This window comes from Girardinichthys multiradiatus, chromosome 4 (genome assembly GCF_021462225.1).
Source record: "Girardinichthys multiradiatus isolate DD_20200921_A chromosome 4, DD_fGirMul_XY1, whole genome shotgun sequence".
Classification (NCBI taxonomy): Eukaryota; Metazoa; Chordata; class Actinopteri; order Cyprinodontiformes; family Goodeidae; genus Girardinichthys; species Girardinichthys multiradiatus.
The window spans coordinates 13,035,964-13,062,553 of NC_061797.1; the positions used below are offsets into that span (position 1 = coordinate 13,035,964).

The 26,590-nt window shown below is 41.6% G+C and overlaps 1 protein-coding gene across 1 annotated transcript in view; it reads right to left on the reverse strand.

Annotated features, from left to right (window-relative positions):
• myo5aa (myosin VAa) overlaps positions 1 to 17,687 on the reverse strand; it is a 59,654-nt gene extending 41,967 nt beyond the window's left edge. The window contains exons 1-6 of the mRNA XM_047364200.1: positions 17,589 to 17,687; positions 6,420 to 6,530; positions 5,172 to 5,343; positions 4,490 to 4,634; positions 3,413 to 3,569; positions 1,466 to 1,609 (exon numbers count right to left, since the gene is read on the reverse strand). Of these exons, the coding sequence (XP_047220156.1) occupies positions 1,466 to 1,609; positions 3,413 to 3,569; positions 4,490 to 4,634; positions 5,172 to 5,343; positions 6,420 to 6,530; positions 17,589 to 17,621 (762 nt within the window). The 5' untranslated portion in view covers positions 17,622 to 17,687. The remainder of the gene's footprint in view (positions 1 to 1,465; positions 1,610 to 3,412; positions 3,570 to 4,489; positions 4,635 to 5,171; positions 5,344 to 6,419; positions 6,531 to 17,588) is intronic.
• Positions 17,688 to 26,590: the final 8,903 nt, after the last annotated feature.

The window sequence follows — 26,590 nt, forward strand, 5'->3', positions numbered from 1 at the left end:
ACCCTTATGTTTGAACATGGTGTTCGTTATGGACAATCCGTGACTAGCACAGAAGTCCAATAACAAAACACCACTCGGATTCAGATCGGGGAGGCCATTCCTCCCGATCACGCCTCTCCAGGTGTCACTGTCGTTCCCCACGTGGGCGTTGAAGTCCCCCAGCAGAATAATGGAGTCCCCGGGAGGGGCACTTTCCAGCACCCCCGACAGGGACGCCAAGAAGGCAGGGTACTCTGCACTACCACTCGGCCCGTAGGCTGAAATGATAGTCAGAGACCTCTCCCCAACCCGAAGGCGCAGGGATACAACCCTCTCATCCACTGGGGTAAACCCCAACACGAGACGGCTGAGCTGGGGGGCAACAAGCAAACCCACACCAGCCCGCCGCCTCTCCCCGTGGGCCACTCCAGAGTAGAAGAGAGTCCAACCCCTCTCAAGGAGATGGGTTCCAGAGCCCACGCTGTGCGTGGAGGCGAGCCCGACTATTTCTAGTCGATATCTCTCGACCTCCCGCACAAGCTCAGGCTCCTTCCCCCCCAGCGAGGTGACATTCCACGTCCCTAGAGCCAGCCTAAGCATCCGGGGATCGGGCCGTTGACGTCTCCACCTTCGTCCGCCACCCAATCCTCTTTGCACCGGTCCCTCACGGTTCCCCCTGCAGGTGGTGGGCCCACTGGGGGATGGCCTCGCGTCTCTCGTTCGGGCTTGGCCCGGCCGGGTCCCGCGAGGAGCAACCCGGCCACCAGGCGCTCTCCGACGAGTCCCGACCCCAGGCCTGGCTCCAGGGTGGGACCCCGGCTCCGCCGTACCGGGCGACGTCACGTGCCTCGATATTGTGTTCTTCATGAGGGGTTCTTGAACCATTCTTTGTCTGACCCATCACCTAGAACCTGTGTGCCATGGGAGACCCTACCAGGGGCATTTAGGCCCCAGACAACATAGCCTCTAGGATCATTTGAGCACTCAAACCCCTCCACCACGTTAAGGTGACGGTTATGTTGGTCTACCACATAAAACCCCAATGCACAACCTCTTTCAGTTTGAGGTTTTAAGAAAAAAAATATAAAAAAGCTCATTGGATATCTTTCCAAAGCACTTTATACCATTTTTTATTGCGTGAAATGCCTAACTTAACAAATGAAAGCATTTAATCCTTTTTTGCTTCACAGACATATGGCGCTTCTTTTTAACAGGACTGAATTTAATGGTTTCTACTTCTTTTCGGTTTGTGTTCAGCAAATATTTCCGTTATCTCAGTCCTTGACCACAATCATTCCCATTTTTATTGATTTAAAGGACAGTTACACTTTTGTTTTTCAGGCACTGATTGTTACAAGTTAGCACAACTCAAAATAAAAGCCACCTTTAATGCCTAAGTGGTAACCTGACTGTAAAGAGTTAATGTGATGAATCACATGTCCAACTTAAGGTTTCTGCCAAAGTAAACGTGCATCTCTGCCCTCACCTGGAACACCACTCTGGATTTCTCCAGCAGATATGTTCTCATGTTGGCCCCAATGATGCGATATCGATTGTCAAAGCCGATCTCAATGTATTTGCCAAAGCGGCTGCTGTTGTCGTTTCTGGTGGTCTTTGCGTTTCCAATGGCCTGAACAAAACAAGACAGAAAGTCACATTATGCTAACAGACCCTGCATGCTAGTGTGATTGCCTCATGACATTTTAAAGTGTCCTAAATGTAGACTTCAAATTAACTGTCCAGAACACACCATCTCAGTTGGTGTTTACAGGTTGATAAGAAAATAGACATATCCTCCAAAGCTGGTTGGTCAAATTCAACTACAGTAAGAACAACTTTTCTGTGTTATAAAGGATCCATTCTTCTACACACTGTATGCATTCAAATGAATCAACAACAGTCAGCAGCCATACTCCAATCCATGGAGAATCATTGATCAATGAGCCCTGTAGGAATTGGCGGGCGGGGCCACATAAACACACACATCAAAGCCGAATACCAGCTTGCCTGAACAGAATTAGATTAAGCATGAGCACAGAGGGTTCTTGCTGAGTTAAGGCCAGACACAGTCTTTCACTGCAGACAAGGACGCATTCAGCAGAGCAGGTATTGCCATCTCTGCCTGCATCAGCCAAACATGAGCAAACAGCACACGCTAACTCTCTCTCCCCGTCAAACTAGCATTCACACAGAGTGGTTCTGTAAAATCTGCAAAGCTGAGCAACCATCTGCTCTGAGTCCAGGTTTACAGGCTGAGGTGACATCACTGCGGCGTGGGGAGAAAGACTCCTATTCATTCTGTGAGTCCATCCTTGACTGGCTTGGAGGGGGAGGTGGTGGCTGGGAAGAAGACTGTGATGGTAGTACAGTGGTTGGAAAGTACTGACAGCGTGGGGGATGGTGCATTGTATATGTGATATGATTTAAATCCATCCATCCATCGAGCATGTACATATATGTCATCTAAATGAGTAACACATAAAAGCAAAAGAAAATATGTTTTTAAACTGTAGTTGGACAATGGCACTGAACAAACCAGACAGAAAGGGAAAAGCAAAGAAGACTTTATAAACTGCTCAGTACTTGTTCTGCTCAAAAGGCACCAGAGCTAGCCAGACAGCTACAGCCTAGGCAAATAAAAAAAAAGGTCAGACCATCCATCCATCCATCCATCCATCCATCGTCACGGGGGAGCTGGTTCCCATCTCCAGTGGCCTATGGGTGAGAGGCGGGGTGCACCCTGGACAGGTCACCAGTGCACACACCCATTTACACCAAAGGGCAATTTAGAGAAACCTATCAACCTAACAGTCATGTTTTTGGAGGAAGCCGGTGTATCTGGAGAGAATCTACGCATGCACAAGAAGAACATGTAAACTCCATGGCAAAAGACCCCGGGCCGGAAGTCAAACCCAGAACCTTCTAGGCAACAGTACTACCAACAGTGCTTCCGCTGTTCCACCGTGCAGCCCATTTCCTTAAACCATAACATGTAAAAGAGAAAAAACTTGCTTTAGGTTTTTTGATAGAAGTATTAGTATTAAATCTAATCGAAAATGAACTACCATTATCCACATTTATGCAGATTTTAGTCAAACATAAAACTTAGGTATCAAAGTTCATGCTGTTGGTAGATATGTTTACGAACTGAAAATAATGGGAGTTCTTTGCTTTGAAGCATTTACCACATCTCTCGAAATATCACACTCTCTTTAATCCAATACAGGATGTTCATCAGGAAACATCTTAAGCCTCCTATACTTCTCTGGCCTATTAAGTGTCCTAGATTTGTTTTGGCTGATTTCAGTCTGTTGCTGATTGATCGGTGCATCTGGAGTTCTTTCACAACTTTTGTCAGCAAGAACAAAAACAGTAATTCTGCAGCACTAACGAACAAAATAATAATTTCCTAAAGAGAAAACATTATTTTCACCTCCATGATGGGGTTGGAAGCCAGAACCTTCTCCTCTACATTGGCCTCGCTGGCAGAGCCACTGACTGTAGCAAAGTACCTCATGGCATATTTGGCTGATACAGTCTTTCCTGCCCCGGACTCACCACTCACGATAATCGACTGGTTTCTCTCATCTCTGCCAAATGAAAAAAAAAACAAGATATCCTAAGATGAAAAGTGAAGTTCAGAGTCGAACACAAAATAAAAGTTGAGGACATGTTGAAAGTAGGTCATTTTTAGCTGGCATGTATTTTTAGCCTTAGTTTATTCCACATCACATTTTATTTTAGGGTGGTGTTAGAGTCCAGTGACAACTCTGTTGTAGGTCTCTGCAGCTCCTCTACAGTTACCACGGGCCTCTTCTCTGATTAATGCAGTCCTTGCTCAGGTTGTCACTTTAGGTGGACGGCCAAGTCTTGGTATATCTGCACTTGTGCCACACTTTTTTACATTTTTGGACGATCAATTAAACAGTTCTCAAAGAAAACGACTCAGTTATTTGATTTATTTTATAACCCAACTCTGCTGTAAACTTCTCCCTGACCTCGTGGTTCTGTTTGTTCACTAAGGTTCTCCAACAAACCTCGGAAGCCTTCACAGAACATCTACATTTATACTGGGATTCGATTATACACAAGTGGACTTCTGACGGCAATTGGTGGCATTTGTTTTTATTTAGGGTTAAATACAAATACACAAAACACTTTTCAGACTTATTTGTGACAAAATGTAAACACCTGCACTTCTTTATGTGGGGCTATCACGGCTGATGTGTTCTTCAGGGAGTTAGAAGCCATAACTCCTGGAGTGGAGGCCAATAAGACTTACTGGTTGGGCTGTGGAAGACAGTTTGGGTTCATTTTCTTTGTGTGGGTGTCTCTTTGAGATCACATGAGCAATAACAGAAAGACAGGCAGTATGACCACCATGTGGCTATTTCAGGCCCAGATTTGACCTACAAACCCTGAAGAGAGAGGGAGGTCTAAGCAGCAGGGAGAACCAAATCTCCTCAGGTAACACACACACACACACACACACACACACACACACACACACCTTGCCATCTGTTTGTAAGCCTCCTCTGCCACAGCAAAGATATGTGGGTCCATGTCTCCCATGTTCTGCCCACTGTAGGCATTGATTATGTCTGTTCCATAGATGGGCAGCGTCTCATATGGGTTGATGGCCACGAGAACAATTCCTGTGGGAGAGAAAATGGAGAGAAATGCTCCTGGTTTTACGTCAAGGACAATAAACACCCAGCATGATGACACAGCTAACATGTTTTAACATTGAGAGACAACTGTTCAAAAGTGTTTTCCTCAGTTTAGAAGCACAGCATTCAGTATGAAAAATGTTTGACCAGGACAATAAACAAAGCTTAATGTGTAGCGTAAACATGACTGACCCTGTGGAAGATCCGAATGTTCAGTCAACTAACTATAAAATCACACACTTTAAAACATTATTCACGTTATTAAAGACAAGTGAAATGGTAAATAGCCTGCACTTGTAAAGTGCTTTATCAAGCGCAAGGACTCCAAAGTGCTTTACACTACAATCAGTCATCCACACATTCACACACTAACAATGGTAAGCTACATTGTGTCCACAGCTGCCCTGGGGCGGACTGACAGAAGCGGGGCAGCCATAGAATCGGTACCACCGGGCCCTCTGAAGGTTCTGCTTTGATCATTAACATTTTCATTAGTTAGGCATCAAAAACTAAAAGTCTTACCACAGTACGTGTAGATAAGTTTTGAGTCAATAAAGCGGACTTTAAGGTTGTGGAGCACAGCTGGCTCGTGGAGGTAGCTAAGAGCAGTGAGGTCATTCTCGCCCACCAGGATGTCCGGGTTCCGCAGGTAAGGCAGGTTCTTCGTCTTGGGGTCCAGCTTATGATCAATGGTCTGAGATTGAGAGATAGAAAAACTGTTTAAAATCAACATTCAGAATCATCCATCCATCCATCCCTGACTGTTGTAAAATGAAAAGAAATCTACAGAGTATCAATCCATCAATCCCCTAAAATGTAGCAATTATTTCTATTTCCAATTGTTTTTTTATGTGCTATATAAAAAAAGCACAATTAGAATTAACAATTGTAAATTTGACTGCAGGGAGAGATCAGATTTAATCTAAAACACACATTTAAAAGTTACTATAAGATGTGTGCTTATGTACTGTACAATATGTACACTCACTATTTGGTTAGGCCTCCATCTGCATAAATTACTGCATCAATGCAGCGTGGCATTTTATTTGTAAAATGATTGTACTTCTTTCACTTCATTATTATTATTACATAATTATGCACTACTTTGTGTTGGTCTATCATAAAATCCCAGTAAAATAGGTTGAAGTTTGTGGTTGTGAGGTGACAAAATGTGAAAAAGCTTTAAGGATATGAATACAATGACAAGACATTGTACTGTCACAGAAGTAACAATGTTTAGAGTTAGAAACAGCGTAATTGCTGATAATTGTTGGTTCTCCGACTGAACTAGATTATATTGAAAACGTGTCCCTTTGCTAGTTCAGCTGATTACTTGTTTTCCAGAAAGCTGTTGGGAAATTTTGGAAACATTAAACAGTCTGAGATGCAATCAGAGCCAAACAAAAAACCTCTTTTTAGTATTGGTTACATTTAATGTAATCATGCATTCTAAATCACAAGCGGCGATTTGGCAAATACATCAGCCAACTTATGCAGTTGAAGAAGTGCCTCTTTGTGATTGCTAGAAGAGAGGAGTGAGAGTTCATAGTGGTTTGTGTTTATGTGACCAAATTAAATGTACTAATCCATTTAAAATGCTCCTTGGAGGCATCTTTGCTTGAAAGTTCCGTTTGTGTGCTAATGGTTCGGCCAATAAGCGCTAATGAGATGCAGCAGAAACAGAGGGGGTAGTAACCAAAAATAGAGAGAAGACCCCAATTTCCTCTGCAGACCCGCCCCACCCCTCCCCTTTCCATTCAATGACCTCACCGTTCCATCCTCCAGCACGAGTTGCAGTGAGGCGTCGCCATTTTTGTAGTCCTTGGAGAGCTCGGCAGACTTCCACACCTCCTCCGCATCGGGGATCCACACCCGAGCAGACTAAAGGGAAGAAATACAGACAAATCCATTTTTGATTTAAATATAGATTTCTTCATATTCCATTCAGTTCCCAGGCAGGAAACTGAGGGAATGTTGGAAAAAGATGGCAGGAGAGTTTTTCTTCCTTCCTGTCTGCCAACAGCATGACTTGAGAGAAAACAGAGGGCTCTGTGTTTTTAGAGTCATGAGCACATGGCTCACAATGGTCAGTAATGTGGTGGGAACCATCTACGGAGCAGCTCCCGATAGACCAACAACGCAGTTGTGGAAATGTCACACAGGCAAACATTACTATAAAACTGTTTCAGCCTTACAGATGTGTGGTGTAATGCAAGCAGCTGATCATGTCAGATGTGTGGAAACCTGGATCCAACAGGTCAAAGCTTAAAGAAAAGCAGAAATCACGATAAGCCAGGAAAAAACATTAAATAAGTGCATTTTCACACGTTTATGGATAAATGTGCACAAATGCAGGGAAACTGCTAGAGGCTCCTGGATGACCACTCATCAACTAGAAAGATAAAACAGCTAATGGCCAAAGCCGTGGCTCCTGTCAGGACAACTAACAGGAACCATAACAGATTCTTGAAATCAGACATCGGCACATTCAAAGTTTCTTCTTCACTTTGTTGTTTACCTCAAATACTCATAAAGTGAGCTCCCCACCACAAAAATATTCAATTACTCTTCATGGATAGGGACAGGGCAGCTGAAGCACATGACGGTGAGCGCTCAGAGAATGTCCGCTGCAACCCTGATAGGGATTTCACTGCTTTTTATGCCCTCCATACATAAACTGCTGATGACAATTTCACAGATGTCAAAGAAAAAGGCACTTATTGTGGAAAAACACAACATGGGTTTATTACGTCTGCTGCTCCACAGTCGATAATCTGAATCATGACTTCATGGTCACACAAACCTTCATCCGGCTGCACTCATTCGGTCTGGGCCGCGCACTCCTAATAGGAACATGGGCAGGAAATGACCAAGGAGGAACTGCCGATAACACCACAAACGTTTGTTAACATGACTGGAAATAAACTGAATATAGATCAGGGGTGGAAGATTGGTGCCCACCTCTCTCCAAATAAAGACATATTTGATCCACCCGCCTCTATTGAAAATATCCACCATTGCATTTTTCCTATTCTATTTGTTAAAGTCCTTGGAAAAAAAGAAAAAGGAAATAATAATCAGAACTTAAATCAATAAACTGGTGTTGGCCAGGAAAAGCCTGATTGGTGCATCGCTAGCTGCTGCAAATGCTATCATTAGTAGAAGAAGAAACGGGTGACAGATACTACTAAACTATCTGAACGTTAAACAAATTAATGAGACACTGAAATGAAAAACTGGATGTGCAAATATAGATGGTGCCACCATATTCAACCATGATGTTAATTCATTCACCTTTTTGGTCCCTGCAGGAGACTGTCCCAGCAGTCAGCCTCCTAGCAACGGAGAGAGAGAGAAAGACAGAGAGAGAGAGACAAAGGAGAGGAGGAGGATGGAAGCTAAAAATAGAAGCAGGGAGTTTTGAGCAGGATCATACCTCACAGAGGCATCAATGCACTACTCGGCACACTTCCTGAAACCAATAATCACCTTCACACAGTAAACACCCCCACACTTATGTCACACATCACTTTAGTTAGTGCTGAAATATGTCAAAAAGCCCCTCGCTTCTTTGCTTTTTATGTGATCCGCAGACATGCGTTAAGTGGGAGACAAAAGAGAGAAAGCACCACAGTTTAACTGCAGTGAATCATATTTATACACAAGCTAAATCCCCTGGGTCCAAAAAGGAAGGAGAGCTGAAGTTTGAGATTTGACTACACACCCAAACTCACCCACTGAAAACACAAATACTGAACAATATTTTTTTATTTCAAGGGCATCAACCTAAGCTGTATTACTTTGGCGCATTAATGAAACACTGATTTGAAAAACAGAGCACCTGGGAAAAAAAAAAACATTACTAGTGAGGAAACAGAAACTCTGTCTGAAAGGACAGACAGTGAGAGGAGAGCATGAAGCTCACTCTGGAGTGTTGCTGGCGGCAGATGATAAAGAAGCAAAGACGTCAGAGCATGTGTGACATCAGAAATCACATGACCAAAGCCTCTCTCTACATATGCTGCATGCGGCATCTAAAAGGCGGGGGGGGGGGGTTTCTGCACATTTTCTGCACATTTTCAGCATAACAGATAGAAGTATATGTCGCACTGGTTTTCATGCCTTCATATGCAAACTTCCATCTGCATCTGCGTCATAGATGCTTTGATGGAACCATATTCAGGGCATTCACTATTTTCCCGGGCATATGTATGATATTCAATGCTTTCGTCTCAATGCTAAGTGCTTTCCTTTTTACTCTGAAATCTTTGCCACTGAATTTCACTTGACAAAGGTTTGAAAAGTGAAGAAGACTTGTTTTCATAAACCTTTGATACTGTTTCGATAGCAAAGAAAATGGTGATGGGGTTCTCAGGAAATCAGGATCACATTTTTGCCTAGAAATATAACTCTGGCTAGTTTGTTTCGACACTCTTTGCACCACACAGTGTGCAAACCAGAGAAAATTATTTAAATGATCTAATGAATTAAAAGACTATCCCCAACTTTCATCTCATTTTTTAAGTAAACTCAGAAACATGTAACAAAGTACATGTCATTGGCTGATGCATTTATAGACCAAAAACAGTTGAAGTTTCTACTTTTAATGCATTTAATGAGCAGGAGGGATGTGTTAAGTTCATGAGACTGAGGCGAGATTTTAGCATTATTGGGAGACAAAAGAACACAAGTCCCACTAATAGTGTGCTTACAATAGCCATTATAAATTAGTCCTGTACAGGTTTCCCAATTATGTTGGATTTTTTTGGTTTGTCTAACTGTACGGCTGAAAAAACAATGAAAATGCCTCCTTTTCGTGTTTTCTAACAGAGTATACAGGTTTTATAAATCTGAAACTGGTTTAAAGGACTCCTATTGAGTGTAGAATTATCAGGTTCAGATTTGATCTTTCTAATATTTCAGATGTTAAACTAAAGGGTCACAACTGCATTCTAGATTGCTTAAACAAAACCCAGGGATGTAGCCCTTTAGCTTAGAGCCAATAGGAAGCTATGAAGCAGGAGCCAACTGTAGCATCGTTAGCTAATGGTTAGCTAGCCGCAGTATTCTCACTTGCATCTTATCCATCTCGGTTACAATTTCCTTTTTCTAGAGAGCCCCTGAAATGCTGACATACAATTTAAAAGTAGTGATGGCGTCTGGAGCTACATTGGTTGGTGTGAACTTGAGTGTAGCCAAATTTAAATCCACATCCACCATAGTTTGAACATGTTAACTGACTAGACCGACTAGGGACCACTGTTGCGTAATGCAGAGTTTTCCAGATGAATCAAATGTTTAACCTCAACTTCCAAAGGATAACCAAAATTTTACTATTAATAGCCCTGCCTCCTCAAACTCCCAGATCTGGTAGAATTTCAAACAGCTCGGCTGATGTATAAAGCTAGAAATAAACAACTACCAGAAAATATTCAAAAGCTGTTCACTGATAAAATGGGAGGTTATGACTACAGGGAAAATCTCAATTTCAGAACCTTGAGGGTTCGTATGTGCATTTCAGTGAGTGGTGTGAAGGTCTGGAATAAACTCCAAAAAGAGCTGAAGCAATGTCCATGCATGAGTCTGTTTAAAAACAGACTAAAACTGATGTTTTTCAACATATACTGGGATGAGGAGGTGAGGTGAATGGTATCTCATCTGAGCACTGTGTGTGTGTGTGTGTGTGTGTGTTTGTGTGTCTCTGCTGTGTGTCTGCATGGGGTGCATGGGGGGTGCTGGGCCCTCTTCTCTGCTTCTGGTCCTCTGTAGCTGCAGCCTGACGCTGCAGTTGTTGAAGCCTGGCTTCTCTCGCTGCTCCTCGCTCTGTGCCTTGTGGTGGTGGGAGGCAGGTCGGGGTTCAGGGGACTCTTGTGGACGGCTTGGTAGTTCAGGGGGGTCCCGGGGATCTTGTCCGCCTCCTTGCACTGTGAGGTGTGGGGTTGGGATTGGTGGAGTTGAGCTGGTGGTGGAGCTGTGGTGTTGGATTGTGGCGCTGATGATTGGGGGTTTGGGGGGGGTCTCTGAGTGCCGATATACATGAGTGTGAATGTGGATTTAGGCCTGATGTGTGGTGTGTTTCCGTGTGTGTAGGTATGTATGTGTGCAGTTACATGTATATATGTGGATGTACATGTTTGTATGTATGTACATGTATGTATGTATGTGTGTGTGTATGTATATATATATATATATATACAGGGGTAGGACAATGAAACTGAAACACCTGTCATTTTAGTGTGGGAGGTGTCATGGCTAAATTGGACCAGCCTGGTAGCCAGTCTTCATTGATTGCACATTGCACCAGTAAGAGCAGAGTGTGAAGGTTCAATTAGCAGGGTAAGAGCACAGTTTTGCTCAAAATATTGAAATGCACACAACATTATGGGTGACATACCAGAGTTCAAAAGAGGACAAATTGTTGGTGCAGGTCTTGCTGGCGCATCTGTGACCAAGACAGCAAGTCTTTGTGATGTATCAAGAGCCACGGTATCCAGGGTGGTGTCAGCATACCACCAGGAAGGACGAACCACATCCAACAGGATTAACTGTGGACTCAAGAGGAAGCTGTCTGAATGGGATGTTCGGGTGCTAACCCGGATTGTATCCAAAAAACATAAAACCACGGCTGCCCAAATCACGGCAGAATTAAATGTGCACCTCAACTCTCCTGTTTCCACCAGAACTGTCCGTCGGGAGCTCCACAGGGTCAATATACACGGCCGGGCTGCTATAGCCAAACTTTTGGTCACTCATGCCAATGCCAAACGTCGGTTTCAATGGTGCAAGGAGCGCAAATCTTGGGCTGTAGACAATGTGAAACATGTATTGTTCTCTGATGAGTCCATCTTTACTGTTTTCCCCACATCCGGGAGAGTTACGGTGTGGAGAAGCCCCAAAGAAGCGTACCACCCAGACTGTTGCATGCCCAGAGTGAAGCATGGGGGTGGATCAGTGATGGTTTGGACTGCCATATCATGGCATTCCCTTGGCCCAATACTTGTGCTAGATGGGCGCGTCACTGCCAAGGACTACCGAACCATTCTTGAGGACCATGTGCATCCAATGGTTCAAACATTGTATCCTGAAGGCGGTGCCGTGTATCAGGATGACAATGCACCAATACACACAGCAAGACTGGTGAAACATTGGTTTGATGAACATGAAAGTGAAGTTGAACATCTCCCATGGCCTGCACAGTCACCATATCTAAATATTATTGAGCCACTTTGGGGTGTTTTGGAGGAGCGAGTCAGGAAACGTTTTCCTCCACCAGTATCACGTAGTGACCTAGCCACTATCCTGTAAGAAGAATGGCTTAAAATCCCTCTGACGACTGTGCAGGACTTGTATATGTCATTCCCACGACGAATTGACGCTGGTATTGGCGTCTATACTAATAAATTATTGTGGTCTAAAACCAGGTGTTTCAGTTTCATTGTCCAACCCCTGTATCATGTAATGCCTCCATTGCTTCATTCTGTGTTAGATTCAAAACTAGCTCTATCAAAACAACAGTAAGTAAGAGCAGTACGTTTTTCTCTTTTTTATATTATAGTCTTGAGAAAAGGAACAAAAGCAACACATGTCTTGATAACAATCTTTATCATGTGGTCAACCCTCAAAGAAAATCAGCAATCTGTATTGGTCAGGAAAATCCTGATCGGTGCATCTCTAGGTGAAAATTCTGCAGCATCCTCTAAATTTGTAGCAGCAACGTTCTTGTAATTGCTGTTTGCAACTGTTCTGCTGTTGCAGTCAACTTTCTACTCAGTAGGCTGTGTGATTTCAAAGTTTCCCAATTTTTGTGCTATAATAGAAGAGAAGAAATCTGGAGGAATGTCCCTCTTTATTTATAAAAAAAAAAGAAATCACATCACAATAATTAATGAAGGATCCAAACATTTTCCCTATACAATATTTTATCAAACCTCCAGTTATCTACTTTAGATAAGACAAATTAAAGTTACTAAGAAACATACGGTCCACACTATCAGAGCAGGGTAGCAGTCAGAAGGTCAATTCAAAGCATTTAAAGGCAGCTTGAAGATACATGGCTAATCCCTGTTTAACTGAGATAAAGGATCAGTATGTGATTAACTCAAGGTTTAACACCAGCTAATCTTATGACAGTCAACTACACCACAATTTCATTGCAAGGACAAGATCAGAAGTAACTACTTCCTTACAGTAATAAAAGCAATGATTTAGACAAGCTTAAAGTGAAATGTCAGAAGGATTGAAATGAAACAAGTAGATATTTTTATGCTGAACTTAATGCTGGATGATCCACACCTAACCTAATCAAACATATCATCCCAGGCGTTTTAGTCAGTTTTATGAATGTCATTAAAGATTCTTTTCATTTGGTAATCTACTTTAGAAATGCCGGTCTATGATTATAAAAGGACAATGAAATAGTCTGCGACTTCAGACTGCTTTTGATACCGATGTTTTCCAAAAGTGCCAGATCTATATATTAGCAGCCTGTACAGTACGTGAACATGTGTGCGGCTTCATGCACTGGTGGTGCACTACCCTGACCAAACGGGGCGGGGCATCTCAGAGGGGTGTTTACAAATCTGCTCAGAGTCAAGAGCAGATTAGAAAGACTTAGCCTGGAGCTTTCACTCTTGAACTCAAGGTCCTCTGGCAACGTTGTCACATTTGAGAACCTTTACTACAGTGTTTTTCCCCAAAATGTATCACCTTAAGTCCTGAGCTAGTATGAAATCCTTACGGTATGATAACCTTGAGCGAAAATATCACCCTCACAGTGTTGTGGAAAAATGTGTTTTTACCAACACAGAGACCGATGATTGTCTCTCAGAATCAGCTTTATTATAACCTTGCAAGAGAGAACAATTTTACAGCATAAGGCATGTATTCATATATCAGTGCAAACATGTTTGATAGAAATTATGATGGTAATCATTATGAACACTTTCTTATTGCTTTTACCTGAAACAGAATAGCAAGAATTATATTCTAAGATACTGCTCATTTCAGTCATAATACTGGTAATGTTATTTTGATACCCAGACTTAAGCTAAAATATAGAATAAGCATCTACTAAACTTTGTAGTCATTTTTCAGTGCTAGTCCAGCAGAATACTACACCTCTTTTTCCCCTTTAAGGATAACACAGCTATAACAAGCTGATATTAACTTGCTAATTGGTTGGGCTATCTACTTAGTCAGGCAGTCTGCAGTTTAGCCACCTGACTGGCGGTAAGCAGCAACATGTGGGGGAGGGGTGGAGACGTTTTATACATCTGCCTTTTCTGGAGATTTTTCTGGCATCTAATTAAAATGACTTTCAACTGTAGTAAGAGTATTATGGAAAGTTCAAGCAGTTACAAAAGCTTAACTGCTTAAAATGTTGGTATACCTTAAAACTGACCCCTGCCTAAACAAATCTAAAAACATTCAATGCTGGCATGAACACTTGTGAAACACACAGTGCCGTGGAAAGGTGTTTGACCCTTACGGATTTCTTCATTTTTGCCTGTTTTTCTAAGTTATAAAGTTTTAGATTGAATTAATTTTAATATCAGGCAAAGAATCTGTGGAAATGAAAACTGCAATTTTCAAATTATTTCATTTATTAAGGGGAAAGAAAAGAAAATTAACAACTTGGCTCTACAAGAAAAAGTAATTGCCCCTTAAACCTTAAAAGGAGCTGATCAATCCTTGCCATCAAGTGTTTCCAATAATCAGAATCAGAATCAGAAAAGCTTTATTGCCAAGTACGTTTTTGGACATACAAGGAATTTGTTTTGGCGTAGTCGGTGCAATACAATACAAATTAAACAGTATAAACATTACTACAATATAATATAAATATATGTGCACAGTTTTAAGTGAGTGAGAGTAAATATAGAGCAGTATAAGATGCAAGAGCAATACAACAGTGCAGATGATCATTGTGCAAGTATGGCAGTGCAAGTAAAGCAGGAGTCCAAGCTGAGCGTTAATGTAACGCATAGAGTTACAGGTTACAGGTGTCCTGTCAGCAAAAAAAAAAAGGGGGGGGGGGGGGGGGGGGAGGGAGAATGCCAATAACTGGCAATCAGCCTTTTACATCATGGTGGAGGAATTTTGTGTCAATATTCTTTGCAGAATGTTTTTTATTCAGCCACATCTGAGGGTTTTTGAGCATGACTGATCTGAATGTCCTGCCACAACATTTTAATCAGAATTGAGTCCAGACTTTTACTAGACCACTTCAAAACCATAGTTTTTTCTCTTTAAGCCATACTTATTGGTGTGCTTTGGATCATCGTCTTGCTGTAGCTTGAGTTACAGGTCACAAACCAATGTCTGGACATTCTCCTTCAACTACCACCTCCATGTTTGACTGTTACTATGATTTTCTTTTCTTAAATGTGATATTAATTTTATGCCAGAGCCACAACTTCCATAAAGTTTCCCTTTTGTCCCGTCAGCCCAAAGAATGCTTTCCGAAAAGTCTTGGGGATCATCGATTTTTTGGCAGATGTTAGATGGGCCTTCGTGTTCTTGCCCATGTTGCCAGTTTTGCACAGTTTCTTTCTAGAGGCCGTTTCCCCTCCAGGATAGCCTGGAGGACTCAGTTAAATTGGGCAGGAAATGCCCCTAAAATTTCACACCTTCATTTGGTTTTGTTCACTTTCACAGTGCACTTTTAAAAGCAAATAAAAACACCCAGGACAATCTCATGCAGTTACAACAACTGCTTGTTTGGTGTACTATCAGAAGGAGCTTTTCAGTATGAGCAGCAGGCAAGGCAGCAAGCTATCCAGAATGTTGTTCTGTATACATGAGACGATGCAGCAGTACAGAAAAAGATGGCAGAGATTATGACATGTTGTGATCACAGACTCTGACCGAGGACCAAAACATGTCTGTGAAACATTCATATGAGGGACGTCTCTTCCTTTCAATGGTTCGCTAGAGAATTTGTTTGCTTTCCCACTGTAACCAAACCACACCTGGGTTCACTTGCACCACAGCTTTTATACCTGCCCGAATCAAGCGGGTTATGTAAGGAAATTAACTCTAGCGAGACATTGCTTTTATTATACGATAGGATCGTTTTCACTGACCGTAACTGAGGCGAGTGAGGCCTGCAGTGCCTTAGATGTTGATCTGGGTTCTTTCTTGATGAGTCCTTGGTGCATTCTTAGAGTAATTTTGGTACTTGTGCGAAGGTTCCCACTGTTCCATATTTTTTCCATTTAAAGATTATGGCTCCATAGTAGAGGGATCTACATCCTTAAAATTGGCTTAGTAACTGTTTCCAAGGTGATAGATGGCTTTGTTTTTCATCTGTTCTTAAATTTCTATAGATAAGGGCATGATGCATTACCTTTTGAGATCTTATAGTCTACTTCATGTTGTCATTCAGGTCCTGTTCAAGTGGTTTCTTGTTTCCAAAGGTCTGGCATTTGTCAGACCTGAATTAACATGGTTAATTGCAGTTTATTTATGATTTTATAATAGGGGCTATTATATTTTCAGGTTGCTTGGGATAGCTTTTCACTTTACAATTGAAATCGTCATTTGAAAACTGCATTTTGTATATATCCAGATTTCTTCGTCTGATATTAAAAGTTTTATGATCTGAAACTTGAAAAGGTGACAAAAACCGATAATATTGTTCACAGCACTGAATATGGACATAATTTTGAAGTGAATTCTGTTTATTTGTAGAAACGTCCGCTTCATTTCTGAGAAAGTTAATTTATAACAATCACACCTGTGAGGGATTTCCGACAATAATAAGGGCCATGATGGCAAACAAAACATGAAAAACACACTACTATAACTATAACTGGCTCCTTCTTCCAAATAATACCTGAAATGTTTAAGAAAAATAAATTTACCCATGCATCATCTAACTAAAGCTTAAAAATGCTCAGTGCCTGAGTTGACGTTCTAACAGCTCTGCAAATTGGAATGAAAGGAATTTGGACAAAAGTGAACCAAGTGGAAGAAGATTAAAACCTTAAGACATGTTACAATGAGGAGGGTCAGAGGGAGCCGTCCAGACAGAAGCAGAGGTATGTGAACCGTTTTTTGCCCAGATATTCTCTGCAAAGCCGTCAATAGAGTCCCAGACTGCAGAGGCCTCGTCACATGATACCACTCATGTGAGGATCTGCTGTTTTCCTGCTCAGCTGGGCTGACAATGCATGACGCCAGTGTTCAGAGACTTCACTTCGCGTGGAGGGTTATGAAACGTACAAGTTCTCTAAGGAAAATGCTAGCCCAGATGGCGTGCACGAGACCCAATACCTGCCAGACCTCTTTTACTAAGAAACGGTGATGCTGCCCACCTACTGATCACATTAGTTTGGCCTGGGCCGACTCCCGGAGCTGTGCTGTTCATGTTGATATGTTACAGAAGGCCAGAAGAATAGGATGGATGCACAGTCGTAGTTTTTGTGCTGATTAAGGGTCGTTTAAACCAAACTTTAGCACACAGTACACTGAAACACTGATTATTACGTGTCCATTCTATGACAGGATTGCACAGGAACATCAAAATAAATAAATGAATACTTTGTCTCATTAAGTCCTAAAAGTGATTTAGGCTCACCAATTCACCAATTTCTGTATGAAATATTTTTGATCAAATTCAGCATAGGCTGAAAATTAAAATCTGATCTATTTGTCAGTCAGCAGATGTTTCTGTCCTCTTGACATGAGCTATTCAACTGTTTTCGGTGCATCTGGACTCAGACTCCATGCTCCCCATTAGAGAAGTGGTACCACATTCCTGACCAGAACTAAAAGGTGTCCAAACACTCGACTAATCCCTCCCTGTGAAACCAAACCACATCTATAACTTAACAATAAATATTTTAATGACTGAAGAGTACTAAAGCCCAAGAATTTTTAACTCAACACAAAACTAAATGGGATTTATTTTGAAGCCAAAATCAAGCCAAAACTTACTTGAACAAACATATACTCCAGCTCCCGGTTCATCTTGCCAGCAGAGCCAACCTCTAGCTCATCCTTTGCATCCGATTAGTTCTCCTTATGCCCCCAGCCACACATGCGGAAAAAAAGACCGGACTCGATCGAGTAATGAGCTCTGGAGCAGAACCGTCCCATTGTGTCTGCAAACACAAGCAGCGTTCATGGACGTTCCCTACAGTTCCGGCAACACATGACTGGCCGTCCCATCTGTCTGTCAACAAACATCCCAGCTTCCTTTATCGATCACATGAGTTGGGAGCCGAGCAAGACAACAGTACTCACTGAGATATGATGAACATGGTTGCAGAACTTAAACGTCACAAAGTATGCAAAAAACCAAACTACAAGTCCAACGCAAATGACTAAATGCGTCTTTATTTTTGCAAAGCCACTTTTAAAACTTTTGTGCAACAAAATGGGGATTTTATCTGCCTTATGATGCTGTATAAAATGTACAGGTACATTTCCAAAAATCAGAATATCATGAAAAGCTTTAATTTTTTGTCACTCATTTCAGAAATTTAATTCATATTGCACAGATTCCTTACAGAGTAAAATATTTCAAGCCTTTATTTGTTGTAATTTTTATGATTTTGGCGTATAGATAATGAAAACCCACAATTCATTGTGTCAGAAAAAAAATTAATATTACCTAAGATCAATAAAAAAAGAAATGTCAGGTTTCTGAAACGTAAGTTCATTTTTGTGAACTCAATACTTGGTTGGTCCGTCTTTTGCATGAATTATTGCTACAATGCTGCGTGGCATGGAGGCAATCAGCATGTGGTTCTGCTGAGGTGTTGCTTTGATAGTGGCCTTCAGGCCATCTGCTTTGTTGGGTCTGGTGTTTCTCATCTTCCTCTTGACAATACTCCACATATTCTCCACTGGGTTCAGGTCAGGCCAGTCTGCTGGCCAATCAAGCACAGCAACACCATTGTCAAAGGAGCAGCTTTTGGTACCTTTGGCAGTAGGGGCAGGTGCCAAGTCCTGCTCGAAAATGAAATCAGCATCTCCATAAAGCTTCCTTGAAATGAGGACCACGACATACAGTTAGTAGCCCATGTGCAGAAATCGTCTGTGTACCTTTTCCTACAACACTTTTTCCTTTCACTCAACTTTCTGTGAATATGCTTAGATATTGCACTCTGTGAACAACCAGCTTCCTTAGCAATGACCTTCTGTAGCTTTCCCTTCTTGTCGAGGGTGTCAATGTCTTCTGGACATCTGTCCAGTCAGCAGTCTGCCCAATGATTGTGTGGGCCATAATATGGCCATCACATATATGCATTGGCAAAGCTTTTTTTTTTATTCTAAAAAAACTATTTCCCTCTGTGTGTAATTATCTCTATAATATGAGTTTCACTTTCTGAAGTTTTTCACAATATGCTAATTTATTGAGATGTGCCTGTATGTCTGACAGTATGTGATAAACACCTATTTCTTAAGAGCATTTCCTGCTCATTAAGAAGCAACGTCATACAGACGGCTTGCCTCGGCATGAAGTCAGGGCAACACAATCACAACATATGTTTACAACATGGCTGCACAGTTACTTTCAACAGGTTATGTCAGAAATCTGATGCAACCTGGTCTCAATAAGAGTCTGACTTACAAAAATTAACATTTGTTTATTAAAAATCCTTAGTCTGCTTAACAATACCAACACTGTTAATAATTTCACCACTATCATTGAATGGTTAATTTATTTCACAAATTCAATTCAAAAAGGGAAACTGACATATATTACATATAACTCACATATATTATACATTTTAAGGGTTTGATTAATAACACAGCTAATGAAAACCTTAAATTCCATTTCTCTGGAAACTGGAATATTACAGCAGAATAAAACAAGTAAACAAATAAAGATTTTTAATGCAGAAATGTTATATTTTGGCCTACACAGTAACAGGACTCCTGACTGGATGGTTGTCCAGCAGACAGTTAAGGATCATTGCTGTTGACACCTTGCTGTATCCAAACATATTAATGGTCGGTTGTCCGGAAGGAAAGGCTGCGGTAGAAACAGCTCCACAAGCAACAAGGAGGTTGGGGGAGATTTATTTGCTGGTGTTGGTCCACTGAGTTTAAACATGTCCAAAACTCGGAGCAGGAAATTTTAGAGCAATTCATGCTTCCTTCTACTGACAGGCATTTTACAGCAAGACCTGGTACCGGCCCACGCTGCCAAAGGTACCACAAGCTGGTCCAATGACCATGGTGTTACTGTTCTTGATGGCCAGCAAACTAACCTGACCTGATCCTCATAGACAAACTATGGAGGATTGTCAAGAGGAAGATGAGAGACACCAGACCCAGTAGTGCAGATGATCTGAAGGCTGCCACCAAAGCAACCTGGGTTTCCATTACAGCTCAGCAGAACCACAGGTCGATCGCCTTCATGCCACGCGCACTGATGCAGTAATTCATGCAAGAGGAGGCCCAACCAAGTATTGAGTGCATATACTGTAAGGTACATGGATATACGTTTTAGGGGGACATTATGTGTGTGTAAAAAATATTTTTTTTATTTGTCTCAAATAATATTCTAAATTTTATGAAGAAACTGGGATGTGGGTTTCCATTAGCTATAAGCTCTATTCTTTAACTTAAAGGAAAACACCTGAAGTGTATCACCGTGTGGAATGTATTTACATTGTGCCAGTATGAAATCTACTTAATTCGTTATTATTATTTTTCTTTTAGACGGTAAAAAGGGCTGCACGGTGGTGCAGTTGGTAGCACTGTTGCCTTGCAGCAAGAAGGTCCTGGGTTCGATTCTCGGCCTGGGGTCTTTCTGCATGGAGTTTGCATGTTCTCCCCGTGCATGCGTGGGTTCTCACCGGGTACTCCGGCTTCCTCCCACAGTCCAAAGACATGCCTGTTAGGTTAATTGGTCACTCTAAATTGCCTTTAGGTGTATGAATGAGTGTTTGTGTGTTGCCCTGCGATGGACTGGTGACCTGTCCAGGGTGTACCCTGCCTCTCGCCCATAGACTGTTGGAGATAGGCACCAGCTTCCCCGCAACCCACTATGGAATAAGTGGTAGAAAATGACTGACTGACGGTAAAAAACCTACGATAATGTTAAACACACTCCAGATTTGGCACCACTTCTAAAGAGTTTCCAAACAGAAAAGCAAGCCAGCAGTAAATCACAGAAAGCCACCATTCAGTTGGCATTAAATCTATGGATCCCTTCTTAAATTGCAGATTCAGGGCCTTATCGGCCCGCCAGGCCTCTTGATGAGCTTTAATGTCCCCGTGTGATGCGATGACAACGGTTTCAGCATCACTGCTGTATACGTGTTAAAAAAAAGGTCAAACATGCTGTGCGTCTGGCATCCTCCAAACAAGTGATGTGTAACCGCGGGTGTTTTCTCATCTATCCCCTGCCCCTGACTGGACTACCACTGTCACTGATTGACATCACTGGCCCAATTGAAGCTGTGTGTGTACCACGTTAGACACATGTGTTTAGACCCATGTGGTACAACTCTGTAGCCTCCTGTCCCTGAAACCACATGTAGGTCTGTGAGGTTAGGATTTCAGTCTAACCAGACCCTCACAATCAAAGCAAATATACATGAAAAAAAAAAAACACTGATCCCTTGTGTTGTCATGAGACAGTGAGGCTGGTTCAATCAGGCTGCAAGAGAAGGAGATTTTCAGCAGATAACAGGAAGGGGGAACACATTGTTTTATCCTTTCAAGCTTTTACCTCGAGCTGTCATTGCACATGCTGGATGTAGAGATATTGGCAGGAAATCCCAGATTCAAGATAAGGATCTACATTCTCAATGAAATACACATAAAGAGCGCTGTTTTAGTTACACAGACATGCTAACATCTTTAATCAGTATTATAAGATGCTAAAGACAGGTTTAAATGTTACCTTTGTAATCATTTTGACTTCTTGTTTTGCAATGACTGTCATCTCCTGCACACAGGGTGATGTCGCCTCTGTGTTTAATGACTGTTAATGGGAGCATGGTTGGACCAAAATCTGATCGCTGTTTTAATACCTGCTTATATTGCAAATCTTCAAAGAGAAATTTGAATTTGTTTAAAACTGGTATCGGTGATAGAGCTTCGCATCAAAACGCCTACTAAGTTTGGACCATAAATCCTTTAAAGTTCTATTCTATTTGGTTTTTATCATGATGATTTAAGTAAAGACATAAACAAAGCTTGAACACTCAGTTTATCAGAGATCTGTAGAGGGATGCAAATTAATTTCTGTTCAATTTCACTAAAATCTGACTGAATTAAAGCTAACTGGCATCCAGGACAATGATCTATTAAATATCTGTAGAGTTAAACTACTTGAAATACAATCATCTGGTATTTCAAGTATTTCTACTCATAATCTGACCTTTTCCTATGTGTCCTATTCTTTTTGGTGTGTTTTTCCCCACAATTACTATAACAAATATGAAAGTTTGTAAAAGACCATGTGGTATATTACTCAGCTGTCTAAGCCCCCCATGCTGAGCTACTGGAATAAATGTACTATACCAATTAAGTGGTTTTCCAAGTCACAGCATCATTTACACAACCTTTTCATGCTGAGTTTGTAGGAAAGCAAAAAAAAAAATCTGCTGAGGCAACAGTCTTCTTTCAATTAAGGCTCATAAATCAATGAAGAGCCCGGGACCTTTAAAAAAAATTCACTGGGAGGCTTCATGTATTTTTATGAGAGCATCCTCCCTCTTAGTCATCTCTACTTTTTGTTTTAGAGCACGGTTTCCTTCACTTTCAGCCCCTCGTTCTATTTTTGACCGCAACTTGTTTTCCACAAAAAAGAAACGGACTCAAGTTTAAAGACCCTCAGCTCTGACTCACCTATCTTTGCATTGGTTAACAGACCAGACAGCCGCTAAACCTGAGACTGGATCTGTGTGTTTATGGGTGGGAGTGTCTCCAAAGAGCAGTTCAGTCCTGCTCAATGAGCTCCTACAGGCCTGACTCATAAGCACAAAGAGGAGAGTGTTTTCCAGTCGTGTGCTGAAAAGGTAAGTCACAGTTGAAATCACACACACTCTGAAATCAGAGGCGGACCTCTTAACTCCAATGAGCCATTCAGGACAGAAACTCGCTGTAGGCTTCCCTCCAGCCACGCCAACAGAAACGTACAAACTTTTACTTGCGATAAAAAGTCGATCAGTCTGGACAGAGGACCCATTTACATCCAGTCTGTTCACAGAAATAGTTGGAGGAAAACACAAGACATATGTGTGAAAACACTGCTGGGATTTTATTAAGGTCTGGCAACATAAAACACAAGGAAGCAGTTTTTGAGGACTGGCTAGGACTTGATGGATGTCATCATCAAAGACCTTTTCTGATCATACGTGTGGCAAATGTGCACGCAAACCAATCGACAGAAACATCCAAACAGGAAAATAAACCATCTGAAGACAGTAGTTGAAATCATTGCTGTTTAGTTTTGACAAACCCTCGTGGCTGAACCCTCTTTGAAACTTAAATGACACTTCAATACAACAAAACTTGTGTAAAATATTTCAAAAGTTATTTGTCTACCATAGTAGTTTTTTTTACTTTGTATTTTCTGCAGCAGAAATCTGGTCTTCATCACCCAGATGTGCTTTTATTGCCAGTTGTGCATTTGTAAGTGAACGAAAATACTCCACTATAAAGTACTCCTTATCACGATTTCTCTTCAACAAAACCCAAGTCGAACACACCAGCTGTCAAAGTGGAGGGGTGGGGTGACTCACCTCCCCGACTTCAAGCAAACACCCTACTTTCTTAATCTCTGCTGACACATTTGCAATCAGTTTGCAATCCCCATCATCATCATCATCATCATCAGCAGCAGCAGCAGCAGCAGCAGCAGCAGCAGCAGATGACCTTGCGAGCTGTACATAATGGGTCTGGTCAGCTCCACTGTCTCAGTGAGCATATGGTTCTCTAAAGCCACACTGAGGCCTGATCTGGTCTAAGCAGCCTGGATGCTAAGAGGAAAGATGCTACACTATCTGGATGCAGGTTGGCAACGCAGCATCTCGGCGGTACCCGGTTCCCAAAAGGCTCACCTTACATCCAAATCATAACACTGGCACCACCGAGACAAGCTGTACAAACATTTTCATTAAGATATGCGACGTCGGGACTGAGATAAAGAGATATCTGTTAGTGTTAAGAGCGAAAAAGAAGAGCCTCCATGATGGCTGGCACCGCCTTTGCATCATCTCGGCTCCCAGAAAATGCCTACAGCTAATTACTGACAACAAACAAGGCGATGGTGAATGTAAATAAAGGGTTTGTTGGTGATTAAGCTGACTTTGTGTGGACTGATGAGAGTCTCTGCCGCATCTGTTAACGATTGTTTATGACCAGCGTTACCATCACACACTGAATGTCCCCAGGAAGGTTTTCATTCATTTTAGAGACGGTCTCTGCTTAGAACGGCACGTTTACTGTCAGCTTGTTTACGGAGAGAAGCGGGTTGAAATCCCTCTAAATAAGAGGCGTCTATTAAAACACTGTTAACCCACAAGCTAACATCGTTGTCTGTCAAACAGCAGATATAAATATGCACTTGTTTTACCTTTGTGTACAGCTCCGACGCTGCCATGACGCTGACTCGTCTCTAAGTCTTTCCTCCAATCTGCACTAAATATCCGGCTGCGGCTCTCCGCTCTGCACCGGGCTCAGCGTGTGTTCTCATGAAGCGGAGGCGGGAACCCTTTGCTGCTGCGGGGACTCGAGGAGAAGATGTTGTTATATCGCCATGATAAGACTGTGCTCTCTGGGAGCGACGATGGGTGAAGTGATTCAGCCAAACAAACGGAGGGGGCTGCAGAAAGCGTGGGCAAACAACGCCACCTGGTGGCCGAGACACAAAGGTGCGCAAACAGAAAAGGCCAACTTGAGCGTCGGTGTGCAAAAGTTTTCAACTATCTTGATCAGCAGTTTACCTGGTCGCCTCTTGGAAAAAAAAAAAAAAAAAAAGGTTAAAGAGGTGGCTAGGTAGGGGAGCAGAGTTCGAGCAGTTTTATAAGGCTAGGCAAGCTTATTTGTAAAGCACATTCAAAACAAATCAAAGTGTTGTACATGATACAAACGGAAGAAAACAGAAAAAGAGTACACTGCAGGGGCATAATAGAGGAAAGTAAATAGAAGTTGGGCAACAAACTGAAATGAATGTTTCAGTTAATAGTTTAAATAGCACAGTCAAAGCCAACTCTAAACAAATGGGTTTTAACCTTGCTTTTAATGAACTCAAGGATTCAGCATTTTTGCAGTTTTCTTGAAGTTTATTCCAGATTAGTGGAGCATAAGAACTGAATGCTGTCTCTTCATGTTTGGTTCTGGTTCTGGGTATGCAGAGTAGATTTGAACCAGAAGACCTGATTGGTCTGGACGGTTGATATGACATCTTTAATGTATTTTGGTGCGTTCTAAACCGGTGATAAATAAACAGGCATATTTTAAAGTCTATTCTCTGGGACATATGAAGCCAGTGTAAGGACGTTAGAATTGGGCTGATGTGCTCTACTTTCTTAGTTTTAGTGAGAACGCAGCGCTCTGGATCAGCTGCAGCTGTCTGATTGACTTTTTGGGCAGACCTGTGAAGACATCGTTGCAGTAATCAAATTAACTAAAGATAAACGCATAGAGGAGTTTTTCATGATCCTGCTGGGACATTAGTTCTTTAATCCTGGAAATGTTCTTTAGGTGATAGAAGGCCGACTTCGTGATTGTCTTTAAGTGTCTCTGAAGGTTCAGGTCTGAGTCCATCACTAGACCCAGATTTTGGGCCTGATAAGTGGTTTCTGGCTGTATTAACTGAAGCTGTGTGCTAACTCTTTATCACTCCACCTTTGGATGAAAAATAATGACTTCAGTTTTGTTTTTATTCAACTGAAGAACATCCACACCTAACGCTCGAACAGGTTCATAGTCACCTGGTGACCTGTCAGTGCAGAGCTGTGTGTCATCTGCGTAGTTATGGTAACTTGTTATAATCTTAGCTTTTATACTGATGCTATACAGATATGGACCATTTCAGAAGTTTGAGCAGGTGGCAAGTAGCTGCTGGAGAATGATATCAGCATCGTCCTGAAACTTGTCAGCAGAGGGAAGCTAAAAAAAGGCAACATAAGGTGCTCTAAATTCTGCGCTGACGTTGGACTTGATAAAACATGACAGACCAACACCAGCAGATAACATGGCTCCTAAAAATATCACTGACTGAGAAATCTTTACACTGAACCTCACACAGCTTGGACTATGATTCTTTTATTTTTAAGTCTAACATTTACTTCAAACTGAAACGAAGACCTCCTTCGCCCAACATGGTCTCTGGTTCTGATGGGATATAAGAAATACAACAGAAATACAACGTTCAGTTCATGTCCTGGACATGTCTCTGTGTTGTGGTTCTTGAAGCACCAACTCTAGCTGCAGTCAACACCTTGTGAATCTCCCTTAAACTCTAAAATGGGCAATTCTATCAAGGCTAAAATTATTACTGTTTTTTCTTTCACTGACTTTCCATGCATACTTTTTGTTGTTTCTCCCTCCTTGCCTCTGCATTTTTCTAATCTTATGTAATATTGTTATGGGAGAGGCTGAGAAGCATGCTTTCATTGGCTTTGAACCATTATCAAATGAAAACTCTGAAAATATATCACTAATGAATCTATGCTTTAGTTTTGAACAGAATTACTGATATAAATGATCTTTTCGCTGATATATTTGTATATTGAGAGGCATGTCAAAGCTCAGACTTATTAACAAACATCTTCATTTTTGGTTTGTCTATTTAATAAGAAAGAAATTGACAATTTTTTTAACCTTTGAACATATTTTATTTATCACTTTGTAAAGGCTGTGGTACTATTTGCAGCTCAGTGTATTTCTTTACACCCTTCTGAGTTTGTCATTTTCATTTTTTTTGCATGTAAAATAAAAAATAAATTACAGAACATAAAGCAACA